Source organism: Oratosquilla oratoria, chromosome 37 (genome assembly GCF_046742065.1).
Source record: "Oratosquilla oratoria isolate Oo_2021 chromosome 37, ASM4674206v1, whole genome shotgun sequence".
Lineage (NCBI taxonomy): Eukaryota > Metazoa > Arthropoda > Malacostraca > Stomatopoda > Squillidae > Oratosquilla > Oratosquilla oratoria.
In genome coordinates this window covers 28482553-28502552 of record NC_134813.1, presented here as the reverse complement: position 1 = coordinate 28502552, position 20000 = coordinate 28482553, and the positions used below count along the sequence as shown (strand labels likewise).

Here is a 20000-nt window from a genome sequence, read left to right as displayed (position 1 = left end):
TAATATATATATGTGTGTGTGTGTGTGTGTGTGTGTGTGTGTGTGTGTGTGTGTGTGTGTGTGTGTGTGTGTTAGTCTGTGTGTGTAAATGTTGACGTGTGTGAATTGGAAGTGTACGGCAGAACTGAACGTGCAGAGGATGATATACAGGAGGAGGAGGAGGAAGGAGGAGGAGGGAGAAGGGAGGAGGGAGAAGGGAGGAGGAGGAGGGAGAAGGGAGGAAGAGGAGGGAGAGGAGGAGCGAGGAGAGAGAAGGGGTTCGATGAGTCGACGGCTACAGTGGAGCCAAAAAGGAGGAGGTTGGGTGGACGGGCAAATGGAATTAGATTTCTCCAAGTAAAGCTGGATCAACCCACAAACGATGTTCTTTTGAGATCTTGGGCGGCTGTCCCCCCAGACGGGTTTATTCAGCGTTTCTGGGTTATCATTAACCCCGTTTCTACTGATTCGCCCTAGAAAGAGGTCTTGCGGTTTTACACTGACGGTTTTGTTTAGTCCGGTGAGACGCCTGTGCATCTGGAATCGTCAAAACCTTAATCAATCGATTTCAGTCCTTTGGTCCTCCACATAACAAAGGTCATGACGTACTCCACGAGTCTGAAGACATGCAACCTTGTTACTCAGTCTCCTACGCTACCAGTTTGGGTCTAGCGACTGGCGAACTCTTTATATATATATATATATATATATATATATATATATATATATATATATATATATATATATATATATATATATATATATACATATATATAAAAGAGTGGATAAAATATCAAAAATGACTTGAGGACTTAAATCCAGCTTAGGTTTTTTTGGGATTCTTGGGCTTTGCGCCCTTTAGCGGGTCCATACTTACTTACTCCTTTTCCTCGCCTTCCACTTCCTCTTATTTCTTTGTATCTACTCTTCTTCTTCTTCTTCCTTTATCTTCGCCCCCTTCTCCTCCTCTGCCTCCTCGTCTTCCTCCTCCTCCGCCTTCTCCTCCTCCTCCTCCTCCTCCTCGTCTTTCTTCTCCTGTTCCTCCTACTCTTCTTTCTCCTCCTCCTCCAGCACCTCCTACTCTTCTTTCTCCTCCCCTCCTCCTCTACCACCTACTCTTCTTTCTTCCCCTCCTCCTCCTATCCTTCTTTCTCCCCCTCCTCCTCCTGATCTTTCCTCTCTTCCTATTCCTTTCCCTCCTCCTCCTCCTCCTCCAACTTCTTTCACCCTCCTGACTGTCTTTGTCCTCTCCTCCTCCTTTGCCTTCGCTTTCCCTCCTCCTCCTCCTCCTCCTCCTTCCTCCTTTTCTCTTCCTCTTCTTCTCCTTGACCGCAGGAGCCCCTTGGTTCAGCAAGAGAACATCGACAGCAACATGTTCACGTGAAAGCACGAATTGGTACCCAGCAATTAGGTTAGCTTCTGCGCATGCGTCAGAACGCATGACTCACGTATGCAACAACAGGTTTCTTTCCGTCCGGGTCCCTTCCCTCCCGGCCTCGGGTACTTCGGATCTTTATCCGGTGTTGCACTTCGGGTTACTTCGGGTTTTCGAATTCCACAAATATTTCTAAGTTGGCGTTGCCCTAAAAGTTAATGTCCCATGATGACATTTGACAGAACATTAAGGAAAGTTAGGTTAGGCTAGGTGAGCTTAGATTAGGTTCAGTCAAGTTAGGTTAAGTTAGACTAAGTTTGGTTAAGTTAGGTTAGACTATCTTAGGTTAGGTTGGGTTAAGATAGGTTAGGTTAGGTTAAATTAGGTTAAGTTAGATTAGGTTAGACTAGGTTAGGTTAGGTTGACTATGTTAAGTTAGGTTAGACTACGTTAGGTTAAGTTAGGTTAGGTTAAGATAAGTTAGGTTAGGTTATATTAAGTTAGGTTAGGTTAGACTAAGTTAGGCTAGGTTAGTCTAAGCTAGGTTAAGTTAGGTTGGGTCGGGTAGGGTTGGGTCGAGTTGGGTAGGGTTGGGTTGGATTGCGTTCGGTTGGGTTAGGGTAGGTTACGCTACATTGGGTTACGGTAAGTTAGGTTATGGTAAGCTTGGTTAAGTTAGGTTGGATTAAGTTGAGTAGGCTAAGTCAGGTTAGGTTAGAGTACGTTAGGTTGGATTAAATTAGGTTAGGTTAAGTTAGGTTACGCTAGGCTGGGTTAGGAGTTAGGTTGGGTTAGGTTGGGTTAAGTTAGGTAAAGTTGGGTTTTGGTAGGTTATGTAAATGCAGTGATTCTAATGTTGGGAAGGAACCTGTTAGGAAAGAAGCCTATATTTTTGTTCCGGGATGCCTACTTCAGCCTCAATGATGTCAATTGAGGATTTCTTTCTGGTTAACGTTAAGTTATTTTATTTACCTGATGGGGTGGGGGCAATATAAGGATATGAGGATTTGTGTGTGTGTGTGTGTGTGTGTGTGTGTGTGTGTGTGTGTGTGTGTGTGTGTGTGTGTGTGTGTGTGTGTGTGTGTGTGTGTGTGTGTGTGTGTGTGTGTGTGTGTGTGTGTGTGTGTGTGTGTGTGTGTGTGTGTGTGTGTGTGTGTGTGTGTGTGTGTGTGTGTGTGTGTGTGTGTGTGTGTACAAACGCACGGAGATGCAGGGTACCTCCTTTCCGGTCGAGACAAAAGACGGATGACAAATGAGGATGACGCCATCGAGGTCTGCTCCGAGTGTCGTGCATTTGTTGCTTCGTGACCCTCTGGAGGTCACGACTCACGACTTTGTCCCTCCGGAGTGCACGACGACCTGAAGCAGATCTTGGTGTCCTGACTCCTTCAGCTTAAACCCTTATCACACTGAGCCTTTTTTCCTCCGATTGTTGGATCAGGATTGCATCCGCAGCAGCATTCGGGAAAGAATCTATTATACTGGAGGAAAATGGTTTTCCTCCAGCATAATATCAAATGACATTCTATGTCAATTGTTGAGACAACAAAATAGTTTCCCATAGTGATGATTTAACGGCGTGAAAAGTTCTGGTGGTGGGCGGTACCGGCGATTAATCGGAGGTTGGAGAAAGAATAGCCCAGTGTGATACCTCCTTTACTTCTTCGATCTTGAGTCTTTGCCTTCCAATGTCCTCCAAGGAGTAATGCCTCCATCTCTGACGGGCTTTGTCGATCTTTTTCAACTTCCTATTTTCACTGTTATTTTACAAAATAAATGCGTTATTTACAACCTCAACTTCTCAATAACTCTTCTCTGATAGAAATGTTTAGGAATTTTCCTCTGGACACTCATCGATCAAGACTCATTTGGTTCCGAACTTTCCCTCTCAGCAGAAGAACATCGTCTTTTGGTGTCATCGCGTCAACGCGAGATAAGCTACTATGGACCTTATGTTTCCAGGAAACAAGACCGTTATTTGCGATGACGTGTAGTTCAGGGTCTGAAGATGTTTGTCTATTGACTATTTTGTAGTATTTTCTTTGTAACACTGACCACACAATGAAAGAACAATCTTCGGGATCTTCGTTTGACGCTGAAAGCATAAGAGGTGATGTTTGGTAATAAAAAATAACAAATAATGACAATGTTATCATTGTCAATAGATAACATAATTATCAACATAATGCCCCTTTATTCATGCATCAGTTTTCCATCTTTATCACTGCTCCAACACCCTTTTCGGTATATAAGTCAGAAGATTTAGAGGTAAAAAAAGAATTATTGTTCTCTCAATTGGCACTACGGTGCCAAGCCACATATCACACCGTCAGGTACACTCACGACAAGATGCCTTTGTCCACATTTTTGTATACAAAGGACCAATAACAGGTAACTTCAAGTCTTGCTCCTGCTAGCCGGGCGTCAGAGAGAAACATCTCCCCACCGTTCATCTTCAAAACCCGTCAGCATCCTCCCCTCCATCTGGAGGTGCCTGAAACCCCGAGGGGCTGATACTCGGTCTCCGGACTGAGCCCAGGATCTCTCTCTCCATCATCTTCGACTGTATTTTCTCCACCTTTCCACAGAAGCAGATCAGACAACCGGCGACTGCTCTTCCGCCTCCTCCTCCTCCTGTTAGCAGGTGACATGGAAACACCCACGCTAATGTGATACAGCTAACAGTCCAACGGGTATGAGAGTATGAGGATCGTTGCCAGACACTGAGAGACTTCGGATTTTTTTTATGCAATCTGGTGACGCAATCGGAAGTGTGCGGGTCAAGCATCCTCCTAGCCACGGGTTCGAATCCCGCACTTCTCTGCAATTTCCAACACTGACTGTCACCTGTCCCAACAGTCCCTTAAGCGCATTAAGGGCAAAGGTGCCGACCTCAGCCGCAACTATTCAGCGCCTTCTGGCGTAGGCTCTCTACGACGACCTTAATCCCCTTTGTAGAGATTAGGGTCGTGGAAAAAATGCCACTCTTCCACAGATTAGCGAGACACAAAAAGCATTTCGAAGTAAAGCTGATTAACGAACAGAATGGGTGTTCATATTACTTCATTAAAAAAAAAAACATTGTTACGTTCCTCTTCACCACTCACACGTCTCATGCAAGAATTTGAATCTTCAGCTGATTGTGCCCTCTAGACCAGAGGCCCGGAAGGCCACATGCGGCCTTCCGGGCCATCAAGTGCGGCCTTCTGCAGCCTTGGATATACATATTATCTTTTTTAAAAGACCTTGAATATTTTTTAAGTCTGAAATCATTATACACATGAAACTTATATAATAAAAGGGATAAAATAATTGAAAAAAAAATGATAATTTGTTCAGTGCGTCCTCTATGTGGGCAAGGTGGCCTTCATGCACAAAAAGGTTCCCCCACCCCTGCTCTAGACTGACCCTTTGGTCTCCCCCCCACCCCAATGGACATGGATCGGCTTTCGCCCCAGATGGCCTCTGCCAGGCGATTTTGTTTAGCAAAGGAAGACCCTCTGGCCAATTACAGGACTCACCGGAATCCACTTCGGCATCGAAACAATCAAGTTTGAATGGAAATCGGAGACAAACAAGGGTTACATCAACAGACTTCGTGTGAAACGAATGTCTGTTCTTGCCTTTATCGTTGGAACAATGGACTGGCGGATGGGCGGGGGAGGGGGGTAAGGGGGCTGGTGAGGGGAGGAGGGGATGAATGTGTTGAAAGACCACCGAAGACTACGAAGAAGAATAATTTGAGGTGAGAGTATGTTGGGAGCTTTTCTCATATAACTGCAGCTGTCAAAGCACTGAGTCAGCGTTCAGCCCTCACTGCTAACAAAAAGTTCTCAAATCTTATTCAGACCTCCGCCCGGTGTTTTCATTCAGGCAAAGGAAGTCGCCAACGAAAAGCTTAACGACTTCAAATCCATTCTAAGAAGAAACATTCTTATTCTTGTGCACCAGAAGAGACGCGAGCTCAGGTCTTCAGGGAATTTCGATCGATCTTGATGTCTTCGGATCAAAATCTATAAAGAAAAAAAAAAAACACTGTTTTGAAAGCACTAACCTTTGTACCGGACAGTACTTTATCTCTTCATTATACTGCCACCAGGCGATTTTATTCGTCTCATTGCTATCCATGTTACAGCACTCGCCAAGATTATCTTCAGCGTCGGTGCACTTTTACTCCTATTCTTTGTGGAGTAATCTTCCAGTGACCTTTGCTTACGGATAGTGTAGGTCACAACGTCCAACTCCCTCACTCCCTCCCTCCCTCCCTCCCTCCCTCTCTCCCTCCTTACCCCTACCATCGGGGGTACGCCAGCAGCAGCAAATTCGTAAATGATCAGTGTATATTTAATCTTTCTTTCTTAACCAATTCTAACGATTCTTAACAAAACACGCACGCAAGCACGCACGCACACACACACACACACACACACACACACACACACACACACACACACACACACACATATATATATATAAATATATATATATAAATGTATATATATATACATATATGTATATATATACATATATATATACATACATATATATATACATATATAAATATACATATATACATATATAAATATACATATATATACATATATATATACATATATATATATATATATGTGTGTGTGTGTGTGTGTGTGTGTGTGTGTGTGTGTGTGTATGTGTACATATATGTGTTTATATATATATGTATATATATATATATATATATATATGTATATTTATGTGTTTGTGCATATATATATATCTATATGTATGTGTGTATGCATAAATAATGTGTCTATATGTGTATATATATATATATATATATATATATATATATATATACACATATGTGTGTATATACATTCCATGAAACTTTAGAATCACTTTATAGTATATCGAGTGGAAATAAATTTTATATGAATCTATGATTCGGAAGATAATCTATCATGGTGTTGACAATAACGTTGTCTTAATATTCAGTAAACATATTCCTTCTTATCAGACACAATCTGTTCTGTTTTCCCTCGACCATTTAAAATATTATTGCATTTACTAACTACTGTACGTTGTCTTGGTCGGCTATGAAGTCAACTCAGAACAGTACAACAACTGGCATAACGCGTTGAGCCCTATATTGACTATTATTTACTTACTGACAACATTAATATGTCAGTACGTTTCACTGTTGACAGCCATAACCCATCCTTTATTATCGATGCCATCAAAATACCCTAAATATCTCTCTATAATCACTTGGTTCAACAAATATTGCCAGTTCTACGTAGTTTTTTTAAACAAGATGTTTTGATACTTTATTCAGACATTACTAGATACTATGCAAAGGATGTGGGAGTGTGGGTGAGGGTGGGGGAAGGGTTTAGCTTGGCAGGAGTCTGGGACGGACCTGGCCGGGTGGGGTTGTGGGTGTGGGTGTGGGTGTGGGTGTTCCGTCAGAAGTGGGCTGGCACGGTGCCAGAGTTCTCTGCGGAGATCGTTATGGTTTGTCATGGTAGCCGCCAACGACGCGACTAAAACCGATTTCTTCTCCAACAGGTCCCTTCCCCGACTTTAAATGTTTCGGACTATTTCCCACAACACCTCTAGGATGAGACCAGACATTTTTTTCTCCTTCTTTCTTTTTGTCTCATTTTTCCTCTATATATTTACGTTTTGTATAAATATTAAAATTCTACATGCCATGCAAATTTGTACGTTAAGTCAAAGAAGGTTAAGTTAGCTTAGGTTGGGTTTGGCGAGTCAAGGGCTTGCTGTGTCGAAAGGATTCCAAGACAAGTAAGGGACCTGATAGAAAGAATTCTTGTCTTGTGCCAACGACGAAGGGGCCGGCTACCACGAACCTCCCAGGGTCGCAGTGGAGAGAGGGGGAGTGATAGGAGGAGGAAGAAGCTGTAGGAAAAGGAGGAAGAGCACGATGAAGAAGAGGAGGGGAGGAGGGAAAGGAAGAGGAGAGAAACGAGGAGGAGTAAAGTTATGTACAAAAGGTAAAAAATAATACCAAGTACGAGTACAAGTTCAGGAAAACATAACCAAAGTCAAGAACGAAAAGGATTTGGGCACATCTATCAGCAACGACCTTGAAAGATTTGAACAAATATATTGTGCCTCGAAGAATAAAAATAGGACGGGAGAAGGACAATTGCACCCAGGACAACTTCCCTGGACAACTGTTCCGGACAACTGCCCCTGGGCAATCGCCCCCTAGGATTCTGGGGTGTGATCTTTTAACTTCAGAAGTCCAGTTATCGTCATTCAATTGTATGAATCACTGGTCTGCCCACATTCCAAATATTTTGTTTTTGTATGGTCACCAGATCTGATGGGAGACATGGATAGATTGGAAGGAGTGCAGTGGCGAGCCACAAACCCGAGTATGAGAAACAAAGCATACGAAAACCACTTAAAATTCTTGAACTTATTTTCTATCTAAAAAGCAAAAACCCAGGGGAAGGGCTTAACACAAGCTTTTAAATTTTTAAATGGAATTGATCAATACAAGATTGAAAATATTTTCACACTAAACAATATCCGAACGAGAAATAATGACTTTAAGCTGACATGACGTAGATTTAAGCCAGAAGTAGGTGGAAGCAATTTTGCTAACCACGTCGTTTCATCTGGATAAACATTTTCTTCTTCATCTGACCGCATTGTGGACTGAAGAAGAGAAGGGGGGGAGAACTAGGAAGAGGAGGAAGAGAAATAAGGTGAAGAGGCGAAGGAGAAGCAGAAGAGGAATAGGAAAAAGAAGAGGAGGAGGTAAGGAGGAGGGGAGAAGGAGGAAGGATAGAAGGGGAAAGGAGGGGTGAGGAGTAAGAAGAGGAGGAAAAGGAAGAGGAGGAAGAGGAGAAAGGGTAGGAAGATGAGGAGGAAGAACATGAAACTGTGGGAAGACCAGGGAGAGGAAGGAAGGAGAGAGAGGAAGAGGAAAGAGGCCGTGGGAAGAGGAGGGAAAGGAAGATGGACAGGAAGAGGGACAAGAGGGAGAGGAGGACGGAAAATAGGAGGAGGTGGAGGTTATGGACAGGGGAGCTAAGAGAAGGAAGAGGAAGAAGGGGAAGAAGAACAAGAGGGAGGAAAAGAGGAAGAGGAGGAAGGACAGAAGGAGGGAAAAGAGGAGGAGAAGGAACAGGAGGGAAAAGAATAGGAGGAGGAAGTATGATGAGGAGGGCTAGGAAGAAGATTAGGAGGAGAGAGAAGAGGAAAGACAGGAGGAAAGAAAAGAGGAGGAACAGGAGGGAAAGGAGGAGGAGAAACAGGAGGGAAAGAAGGAGGGAAAAGAGTAGGAGGAGGAGGAACAGGAGGGAAAAGAGTAGGAGGAGAAGGACCATGAGGGAAAAGAGTAGGAGGAGGAGGACCAGGAGGGAAAAGAGTAGGAGGAGGAGGACCAGGAGGGAAAAGAGTAGGAGGAGGAGGAACAGGAGGGAAAAGAGTAGGAGGAGAAGGACCAGGAGGGAAAAGAGTAGGAGGAGGACCAGGAGGGAAGAGTAGGAGGAGGAGGAACAGGAGGGAAAAGAGTAGGAGGAGGAGGAAGTATGATGAGGAGGGCTAGGAAGAGGATTAGGAGGAGGGAGAAGAGGAAAGACAGGAGGAAAGAAAAGATGAGGAGAAGGAGAAGGACATTGTGTGAAATGAAGGAGACCTGAGACTTGGAGGAGGTGGGTTGGGGGTGGAAGGAATTGAAGGCGTGGCAAAGCAAAGGGGATCCCAACTTCCAGATAGGAAGAAAAAAAAAAGTGTCTGGATAGTCCCCAGTCTCTGAGCTGCCGTAAAGGAGCGGCGGTGACTGTCCGTAGGTCCCTTTAGTGTTCGTCGTTATAACGCCCTTCCAGCGCCCTCAGGAGAGGACGTAGAGGAGGGAGGGAGGGTCGGAAGAACCACTTCCTAGCCATCGACGTGGGCTGGGCACCACGCCTACAGGAAGAGTAGCGGCTTATGGATTACTATTTCTACTGCTGTTTTCTATCACTATTAATATTGTTACTATTATTTAGGAAATTGCTGAATGTGAAGTAAAATAGAGAGGGAAAGGTAGTTGCAATGGTAAGCACTAAGAAAATGGGTGATGTATGAGGAAAATGGAGGAGAAATAAGAAAACATGAGGTGAAAACAGTTATTAAAATGATGAGAGCAGGTAAGGTACCTGGGTTATATCACATGGGTGTCATGTGGAGTGTTTAAAAAAGGAGATACAATAATGGTGGACTGGTTGGTGAGGTTGTTCAAATGTTTGTCTATAAGAGGGTAGAGTGCCGGAGGACTGGAGGAGTGACTGTATAGTTCCGCTTCGCTTTATAATGGAAAGGGGGACAAGTGTGAGTGTAGTAGTTTCAGAGGGATCAGCTTGTTGAGTGTAGTTTGGAAGGCTTATGGGAGGGTCTTGATTGAGAGGATTAGGAGGGGAACAGAGGGAGTAATTGGTGAAGAACAGTGTGGGTTTAGGACATGTAGGGGTTGTGTAGATCAGATTTTTGTGGTAAGACAAATATGTGAGAAAGCTATAGGAAAAGGTAAGGATGTTTTTTGGGCTTTTATGGACCTGGAAAAGGCTTACAACAGGGTAGACTTGAAGGCATTGTGGGAGGTACTGCAGATATATGGGATAGGAGGATAGCTGTTAAGAGCAATCAGGAGTTTTACGTTAGTAGTAGAGCCTGTGTTAGAATTAGAAATGGAGAGAGCGTGTGGTTTGAGGTAAAGGTGGGACTTCGTCAGGGATGTTTCATGTCGTCATGGCTGTTCAATTTATATATAAAGATGTGGTGGTGCGAGAGATAAATGCAAGGGTAATGGATCGGAGATTGGAGATTTTTAAAGAAAATGGAGAAAAATGGGAGACAAGCCCGTTATTGTTTGCTGACGACAATGCGCTCGTAGCAGGATCAGAGGAGGAATTAAGGAAGTTAGTGACAGAGTTTGGGGAGGTGTGCGAAAAAAGAAAGCTGAAGATAAATGTGGGTAAAAATAAGGTGATGAGATGTACAAGGGGAGAGAATCGCAGCAAATTGGAAGTTTGGAAGTGAGTATTAAAGGAGACAGACTGGAGGAAGTGGACAGCTTTAGATACTTGGGTGCGAATGTGGCGGGAAATGGAGTGGAGGTGGAGGTAGAATGTAGACAGAGAGACGCAAGTAAATGCCTTGGGGGATTTAAAAGTGTAATGAGGAACAGACATTTGGGAATGGATGCTAAGAGGAGATTGTGTGAAGGAGTAATTGTGCCGACAGCACTGTATGGGACAGAAACATGGAACATAAGGGAGGAAGAGAGGAGGAGTTTGAATGTGTTTGAGATGAAATGCCTGAGAAGTATGATAGGGGTCAATAGGCTAGGTAGAATGAGAAACAAGGAGATGAGGAGGAGAGTGGGGAGGGGAAAAGGAGTTGAAAGATAGTAATAATAACAACAACAATAACAACAACGACAACAACAACGACAACAACAATAATAATAATAATATATTATCATTATTATTATTATTATTACTATTATTAATTATCATTATTATCATTATTATCATTACCATTAATATTGCCATCATCATCATTATTTATCTATTGTTTTATCTTATCTTATACGTATATATATTTCTTTATAGTGACTGATAATTGTTACTTCGAATTTCAATGATTGGAAACCCGCGACCCCACGGCAGCCATCCACGGTCCTCGGTCCCTCCTACGTGTCTCTCTGGGCCTGTTTACTTATCACCGGCTAAAAAGAAGAGGAGGAGGAGGAGGAGGAGGAGGAGAGGGTGAGCAGTCGCCTTATGTGATAATTAGGGTGAGAAGGACAGAGATCTAAGACGTCTGGAGGCTGAGCGGCAAGACTGACCTCCAAGGTGATGCAAGGGATTACAAGACTCTTTCAGGTGTTGATTTTTGAGGGGAAAAGTGGTCACGTCAGGCAACTATGTACACAGTTGTGGCACAGGGATAGAAGAGATAAAGGATTATCGTACGTTCATCGTTGGTTAAAAAAAAAAAATCTTCGACACTTCCTGCCGTAGTCTTGGCACCCTGGTAACAAGAACGGCAAAAACTGTCAAAGTAGTTCATTAATAATACATAAGCACATTTTCTGGTTTAATGTCATTACAAAAACTACCCCTGGCTGCCAGGACGCCTTTTCAAACACAAAACTTCGAGCACTTTTAGCGCCAATATACAAAGCACCCAAGACCTTATTCTCCCAACTGTACAATGTGAAGGACAGAAGACCTCTTATATGACGAACTCCTGTCTGGCAAGTCGACTACAAGTGTGAAAGGAAGGTCGGAGGACTGTATATACTATATTGGGCAACAGCCAGACATTCTTATTCTTCTATGGTGCGCCAACCAAGCCCAAGGACACCACTCCACACGTCAAATGAATTCGATTAGCGAATGAGAAGACAGAATTGATGTAGTATGTCCCAGCAGGCTCTAGTCAAGGGCGAATACGATGACTTACGTGTTGCTGCAAGTCACGCCAGTAAAGTGCAGTAGGAGCCTTACGAAGTATAAGATCGCCTGTCGACAGACAAAATAAACACAAGTCGAGCAAGGTACTTAAATATCTACATAAGAATGGAGAGAAAGAAATATATTTATTGGAGGAGTATCGGTTAAATAAAAACAAGAAATCATACACTGCATATTTGACAGAAGACCTGAGGGTTTAGTGTCAGGGCATCCGTGGAACGAGAGTTCCAGCGATTCTTCTCGAACTTGCAGGAACGCGCTTTGAGGTGGGGGATGGGGGTCAAATCGATGACCTTGAGCCCTCACGCGGGCGCGCGCGCGGGCGCAAACCAAGGCGCGCGGAACAGGTGTGCACAAAGAAAATAAGCGAAGATGCAATGTTCTGACACTCTCACGCAGAGGTTAAATTGTGTCGCATGAGAAAGAGAGTGAGAGAGAAAGAGAGAAAGAGAGAGAGAGAGAGAGAGAGAGAGAGAGAGAGAGAGAGAGAGAGAGAGAGAGAGAGATATAGAGAGAGAGAGAGAGAAAGAGAGAGAGAGAAAGAGAGAGAGAGAAAGAGAGAGAGAGAGAAAGAGAGAGAGAGAGAAGAGAGAGAGAAAGAGAGAGAGAGAGAGAGAGAGAGAGAGAGAGAGAGAGAGAGAGAGAGAGAGAGAGAGAGAGAGAGAGAGAGAGAGAGAGAGAGAGAGAGAGAGAGAGAGAGAGAGAGAGAGAGAGAGAGAGAGAGAGAGAGAGAGAGAAGATAGGACAGATGAGCACACGGCTTCGTAGTGATGCTCATTTTGTCCAGGTGGTGTTTTGGCACCAGAGACAGTGACAAGACGATGACCGGCATCTAATGGGCAAAATGACGTAGAGGATTATAACTTGGTGGATCAGGGTTAGGTTAAGTTAGTTTAAGTTGAAGTTAGGTTAGGTCAGCTTAGCTTATGTTCATCTAGGTTAGGTCAGGCTAGGCTAGGTTATGTTAAGTGCGGGTGGGTTAGGTTAGGGTGAGTTAAGTTAAATCGGGTTAGGTTGAGTTGGTTTGGGTTGAGTTGCATTAGGTTATGCTGTGTCATATCAGATTAGATTAAGTTAGGCTAGATTAGGTTTTGTTAAATTAGTTTAAGATAGGTTAAGATAGGCTAGACTAGGTTAGGTTAGGTTACATTAGATCAGATATAATTAAGTTACGTTACGTTACATTATGATGCGTTATGTTAGATTTTATCAAGTTAAACCAGGTTGGGTTTGGTTAAGTTAGATTATGAATGGTATAGACTAGGCTATGTTAGGTTTGGTTACGTTAGTTTTTACGAAAGTACTAGAGCTTGTGTTAGGATTAGAACTGGAGATAGTGAGTGGTTTGAGGTAAAGGTGGCACTTCGTCAGGGATGTGTTATGTCACCTTGACTGTTCAATTTATTCATGGATGGGGTGGTGTGAGAGGTGAATGTAAGGGTAGTGGGTCAGGGATTGGAGATGGTTAAAGGAAATGGAGAAAAGTGGGAGATAAGCCAGTTGTTGTTTGCTGACGACATTGCGCTTGTAGCAGAATCAGAGGAGGAATTGAGGAAGTTAGTGACAGAGTTTGGGAAGGTGTGTAAAAGAAGGAAGCTGAAGATAAATGTGGGTAAAAGTAAGGTGATGAAATGTACAAGGGGAGAAAGTGGCAGCAGACTGGAAGTGAGTATTAAGGGAGAGAGTCTGGAGGAAGTGGATAGTTTTAGATACTTGTGTGTGAATGCGACAGGAAAGGGAGGAGTGGGGGTGTAGGTAGAATGTAGATTGAGAGAAGCAAGTAAATGCCTTGGTGGATTAAAATATGTAATGAGAAATAAATATTTGGGAATGGATGCTAAGAAGAGGTTACATGAAGGAGTGATTGTGCCGACAGCACTATACGGGGCAGAAACATGGAACATAAGAGAGGAAGAGAGAAGGAGTTTGAACGTGTTTGAGATGAAATGTCTGAGAAATATGATAGGGGTTACTAGGCTGGATAGAGTGAGAAATGAGGAGGTGAGGAGGAGAACAAGGGTAGAAAGTGAGTTGGGAGATAGGGTTGATGAAAGAATATTGTGATGGTTTGGACACATGGAAAGAATGCGTGAAGAAAGATTAGTAGAAGAGGTGTGGAAGGCAGAGGTGGAAGGAGTGAATATGAGGGGGCGTCCTAGGATGAGATGGATGGATGGGGCAAAAGGGGCATTACAAAAGAGAGGAATGTCTGTAGAGGAAGGACGGGAGAGGACAGAAGATAGGGGTGAATGGAGAATGGTTGTGTATGGATGATGCGGTGATACATGAGAGGGAGTGGGTGGGGGATGGGGGGTGAGGAAGTATGTACGAGAAATAAATTGACGCAGCCCAAAGGGACCTGTGGCGGACACTAAGTCACTTCCTCCATGTTGCTGGTTGCTGAAGTTGGTGGGTAACGCACCCTCGTTTCAATTTGTATTACTGGGTCGGTGCAATAAAGGGCTGCACATTATACCACTTCACTAACAGAAGGTTCCGTAGGTCTGGTGGGGCGAGGTCGACAGACTGAGCTTAAGCTGCTGCTAAGAGCGACATTGTTACCACCGAGGGGTAGGAGGTCGCAAACATACGTCTGTTCGACACGGCTGTTAGAACTCAAGTCTGTGTGTATTCACTTGGTCTTTGGATCGCGTGTTGGACTCGTGATCGACAGCTATTTCCCTCCTGGAAGAGAGCTCAGAGCTCGTAGGTCCGATCTATGGGTAATGCTATGACCTTGCACACACACACACCTCCAACTCCCCGCCCACGAGAGTTGGAGTAACACCCCTCAGCGCTGCGATACTGATATTATTTCAGCCCCGGGCGAGGATCGAACCCGGACCTCCGTAGTGGCAGGCCAGAGCTCTAACCACAGCGCCATGAGAGGTGTAGAGGTGTGTGTGTGTGTGTGTGTGTGTGTGTGTGTGTGTGTGTGTGTGTGTGTGTGTGTGTGTGTGTGTGTGTGTGTGTTTACCTAGTTGTATTTTACGGGAAGGGGAGCTATGCTCGTGGTGTCCCGTCTTTATATCTCATTTTATCTAAACTATTTTTAAATGTGTGTGTGTGTGTGTGTGTGTGTGTGTGTGTGTGTGTGTGTGTGTGTGTGTGTGTGTGTGTGTGTGTGTGTGTGTGTGTGTGTGTGTGTGTGTGTGTGTGTGTGTGTGTGTGTCTGTGCTTGTTTTTGTGTGCATGTATGTGTGTGTGCATTTACCTAAATCTAATAAAGAAGAAAGGAGTTATACACGTGAGATGGTGTCTTTTTTCCAACCAACGAATCTAGTTTGCAAATCGCTCATGGATTTAGCCTTGGCTATGTTAACTTCTAAGTTATTCCTTTCTATGCACCTGAATAGAAATCTATATTCCTTGACAGCATTTACAGTTCTTTTTTTAATGAGCTTGCAACTTGCTCTCGTCCCAAACCATGAGATTGCCTATACCCAAACCTTTATCGCACTGAAAACTACCACCAAATTACCTCTTACTCTTCCCTCTTTCAATGATGGTAGGTCTAATCATTTCAATTTATGCAGGATAATGGTCTTTATGTACGTTGGTGAAGCAATCAAAATCGTGAGGGTCTCGCATCCTCTGAATCGTGGGTTCGAGTCCCACACTTCACTGTGATTCCCAGCAAGGACTTACGCCAGCAGCCCTTAAAGCGCATAGTGCCGAAGTGACAGCCTTGGCCGCAACTATTCAGCGCCTCCTGGCGTAGGCTCCGCTCTTCAACTTCCCCGATATGTTTGTCAAGTGATAAGTTATCAGTGATCAGCAATCCCTGTGTGTGTGTGTGTGTGTGTGTGTGTGTGTGTGTGTGTGTGTGTGTGTGTGTGTGTGTGTGTGTGTGTGTGTGTGTGTGTGTGTGTATGTGTGCGTGCATGCGTGCGTGTGTGCCTGTGGCTGTCCGCGTGTGTGAGCTCGTTTGCGTATTTCTGCACGAACGCGCTCGCATGTCCACCGTTAGAAGTATATCCACCATACAATCAACGTTCCCTCAAATCTTTTGCCGTGAGTCTGCGCAGAAATTAGCTTGTGTGCAAACTTTGCCTTCCCTGGAAAGTATGTGCGGCGCACCTATACGAGTCACGATCTAATCATTTAAGCAAACACGCACAATTTGTAAGTTTGTATTACATATTACCTCCAATTATTGGTCTGACGGTAGGCAAGTTACCATATTTTTAGATAATTTATAAGTTGATGTTTGGGTGGAAATTTTCTATTGAATGGATCTTAATATAATTTGAAAACCTTGTGTGCGCATATTTTTCTTTATGTGCGCTGGTTGTACAACAAGTGCACGCGTACAACTTAGAGGGAACGTTGCATAAACATGCGCACGCAACTTAGAGGCAACGTTGCATAAACTTGCGCACGCGCACAACTTAGAGGGGACATTGCATACAATCATAAAGAACATTATTACTCATATGCAAGTCCCGCTTCACTAATTCTGTTTCTTTCTTTCCCTTGCGGCCGGCAGGGCCACCTCGCCCGGCGCGGCAGAGGCGGCGGCGGCGGCAGCAGCGGCTCCGACAACGATGGGGTGGTGGCCAATGCCGGACGGGTGGTGGCTCGCTTTCCTCCTCCTCATACTCTTCGAAGTGGGCTACTTCATCCGCTCAGCCCTCCACACCGTCCTCGCTCTCAAGATCCGGAAACAAATTCATGTCATGAACGAGTCCTGGACCTTTGGTGGGTACTGCTACTTTCCACCCTAAAGTCAGGCAGTGGAACTTCTCTCTCTCTCTCTCTCTCTCTCTCTCTCTCTCTCTCTCTCTCTCTCTCTCTCTCTCTCTCTCCAGCGCCATCTCTCTTTAAAATGTGGAAATTCTTTTATAATGTTAAAAATTACAAACTATTATATTTACCTCAAAAATGCAAGCTAAGTGAAATCTTATATTACGTAGCATGTATTCATATTATTTAAAATTTACAGTCTTAGGTACAGGCAAAGCAGTAGGTTCTCGTGACGCAGCAAAAGGCTGCTGACAGGCTGACCTCACCTGACCTGACCTGGACAGTCCTGACCTGACCTGACCTGTCTTGACATGACCTAATTTAGGGCATCATCGTGACGCCTTCTGATTGTTTATGTTAGGGGTTTGTCGCGCTCATAAACGCACAATGTTCATGGAATATAGCACATACTGAGCCAGTCTGACCAGTGTATCCGTAGGGTTCCACATTGCGACTTGGTCCTGCGCCTTGTACTCCTTACCGAACCCATGTGTCAACTTGAATTTAAAAATAATAATAATAATAAATAAATAGATAAATGAATATACAAATAGAAAAAATATGCAGTTCTGCATAGATACCATGATTGACCATGCTATCAGTATTGTAAAAAGAGAATATAAGTGAGACGAATGAGGCTTAAATTTAACTGCGATTTAAAAAGGGTTAATTGCCATAATGTAGAAAATTACAATTCTGTGCCAACCCCCTATTATTTCCCACTTACTGGACCTTTATCTTAGATAAGCATGTTGAACTGAGTACAGCAATACGATTAAGAAAATAATCAAACATAATACCCCTTTAACAGTTTTGGGAATACTAATAAACCAACTATAAAAACCGGTAAAAATGTATCTATTTTCTTGTCATTCCTTAACCCAATTACCAAAAAGTCTGGACAAATATGGCAAACTCTCTAAAAGCATCTGACAAATATATATAATGTATCCAAAGCAGAACGAAACAGGAATGAGATAGCCTTCCTGAAGACAGGGTATGTACTTAATCTTTAGTAGGACATCGAAAAAAAAAACGTGAACTAAAGAAAATGCAAACTTAACCCCCCCACCCAAAAACACACACACACACACACACACACACACACACACACACACACACACACACACACACACACACACACACACACACACACACACACACACACGAAAAAAATACTAATTCTCATCCGGTCAGTTCAAAGGCTGACGTGGTTTAAACTAAACCACTTCTAGTTAAGCTCATGGGATAACTAATGAGAAGATTTCGTCCGAATTCTTAGCAACCTTCAATTATTTACGAGTATCTAAACATTTAATTCAACTGCTTTTCCTAACGTCAACAATCCCTCTCCAAAATAGATAGCGTATATAATCTTAACTATTTCGATCACTACCTCTTATGGCTTGTATCTTCATTCTTGGTGCCATTAGCTGGCTGTCTAGCCAATAACCCCCTTAGGCGCAGCGAGAGGGTTAGAGTGGGGGCTCTCAATCTATTTCCTCCCATATACCCCATATTTATGCACTGCTGTTCTGTGGCCTCCTGGAGACAACTACATGGAGTGAAACCGTAATGCACTCACTAAAAGTTTTTTATTTTCCACTCTGTGGTCCCTCCTTCCTGAGGGGTCCTCCACGGACAGACCCCTTAGGATTAGGTCCGTCTTGGGTAGCCAACCCCTTCACGGCTATAAACGAATAGTACGTTTGTTTTGGCTGCCACGAGGCAATTCCACATAAGCAAAGGAGCCCCTCTGAGCACGTACAGAGCCCGCGAGATGCACAAGTGCATTTGAAGATCAAATCCAATTACGGGGTCGTAATTCTTTGCAAGCATTACTTTTTATCCGACGGTTATAGTATTTTGGTAATAATCTTGATAGTATATAGTTACATCACTATATCTAAACTGTATACTGTGTTAATAGCAAGCTCATGAATCATGCAATCTCTCATGCGCTCGTATAACTTCATACGCGACCCCTATCAGCCGTGGAAACGAATATTGATTATCTGTGAGTAGATAATAAGCCTCACGTTCCCTTTCACGTACTTCCTTATATAATGCAATGTATATTTAAGTTCTTGTACAAGCTATATAAATCGTTAGTTCGTTCACATTTGGAACCGAATCTCAATAAAGACATTGACAGATTGGAAAAAGTACAACGGTGAGCCACAAAACTGATTCCAGGTGTTTTTAGGTGTTGACCCAAAAGACCTAGTCCTTTGGTCACTGGAGACAATGGAATGTCCTTTGGGAGAATCCGAGACAATGGAGAACCTCTTGAGAGTTGTTGAAGATTCGCTAGAATTCCCGCTCACTCCATATGCGTGCGTGAGCGCATGTGCACGCTGGAACCCCTCGAAAGGGTGAACAACATAAAATTTTTGATACTATAAAACGGCAAGCGGGTGTACGTGATTCATTGTGGTCTGGGATCATATGCTGGACTCATGATAGTATTACCCTCCCAAGTAAAAGCTCATATTTTGCATTATAGTCGTATGCACACAGCAGCAGGTTCTCGGAAGATAACCAGTTGGTGACGATAAGGGACCTTTCTACCTCCCATCTCAACTATAACACACTCAAACCCTGCTTGAGTCTTATCCCCTCGTGAACCCTTAGTAGACAGTGCCCGTTTACAATACTCCTCTTGTTTGCTCTTCTCTATCCAAGCACTCCCTTTCTGCAGGCATATGTACAACCAGAGACATCGACATCCTGCACAACCACATGAACAATGCCCGTTACCTTCGGGAGATGGACTTTGGGCGCTTCGAGTTCTTCGGGAGGTCGAGGCTTTTCAAGACCCTGATGGACCGAGGTGCTCAGGTCATGGTGGCTGCCACGACCATCCGGTACCGCAAACCGATCTTCGTGTTCAGTCCCTACCGGCTGGTTTCTAAGGTAAGGGGCACAAAAAGGTGTTTATGCAGACTACATACATGGCGAGCAGCAGCCGAGGGGTATTCCTTCAGACGTCTTTGATGTTTTTCTTTCTTTCTTTTCAAGAAAAGAGTAGCGGAATTTGCGCGAGTCCCTGTTCAGGAGTCTACCATAAACCATCCCAGGAACGGCTGGTGACTTTTTCTTATATTCCTAGTCAAATATATATATATACCATCTTCACTTCACACAATACATCGTGTAACAGATTCGTAAAAAAAATAGGAAAAGATAAATATTCATGATCTTCGTCAACTGAATTTCTTACTCTTTCTATGTTCTCCTTCCTCTCCTTAACTCTCTTCATATTTGGAGACTAAAGATGTTGTTCCATCTCTTCCAAAGTACTACTGCCATTCCACAATGTAATCCGTTTTTTCACTTTCCTAGACAATCCTCCTTATATAATGCAATGTATATTTAAGTTCTTGTACCTTGGGGTCGGATCTCCCTGGCTGCATCTACCA

At 43.6% G+C, this 20000-nt stretch overlaps 1 protein-coding gene across 2 annotated transcripts in view; it reads left to right on the top strand.

Moving 5' to 3' along the window:
• The window catches only part of LOC143019598 (uncharacterized), a 44810-nt gene that overhangs the window by 15673 nt on the left and 9137 nt on the right, over window positions 1–20000 (top strand). For both annotated transcript variants that reach the window (XM_076175383.1, XM_076175384.1), the window contains exons 2-3: window positions 16322–16533; window positions 19280–19494. In XM_076175383.1, coding sequence (XP_076031498.1) covers window positions 16380–16533; window positions 19280–19494 — 369 coding nt within the window. In that variant the 5' untranslated portion in view covers window positions 16322–16379. The remainder of the gene's footprint in view (window positions 1–16321; window positions 16534–19279; window positions 19495–20000) is intronic.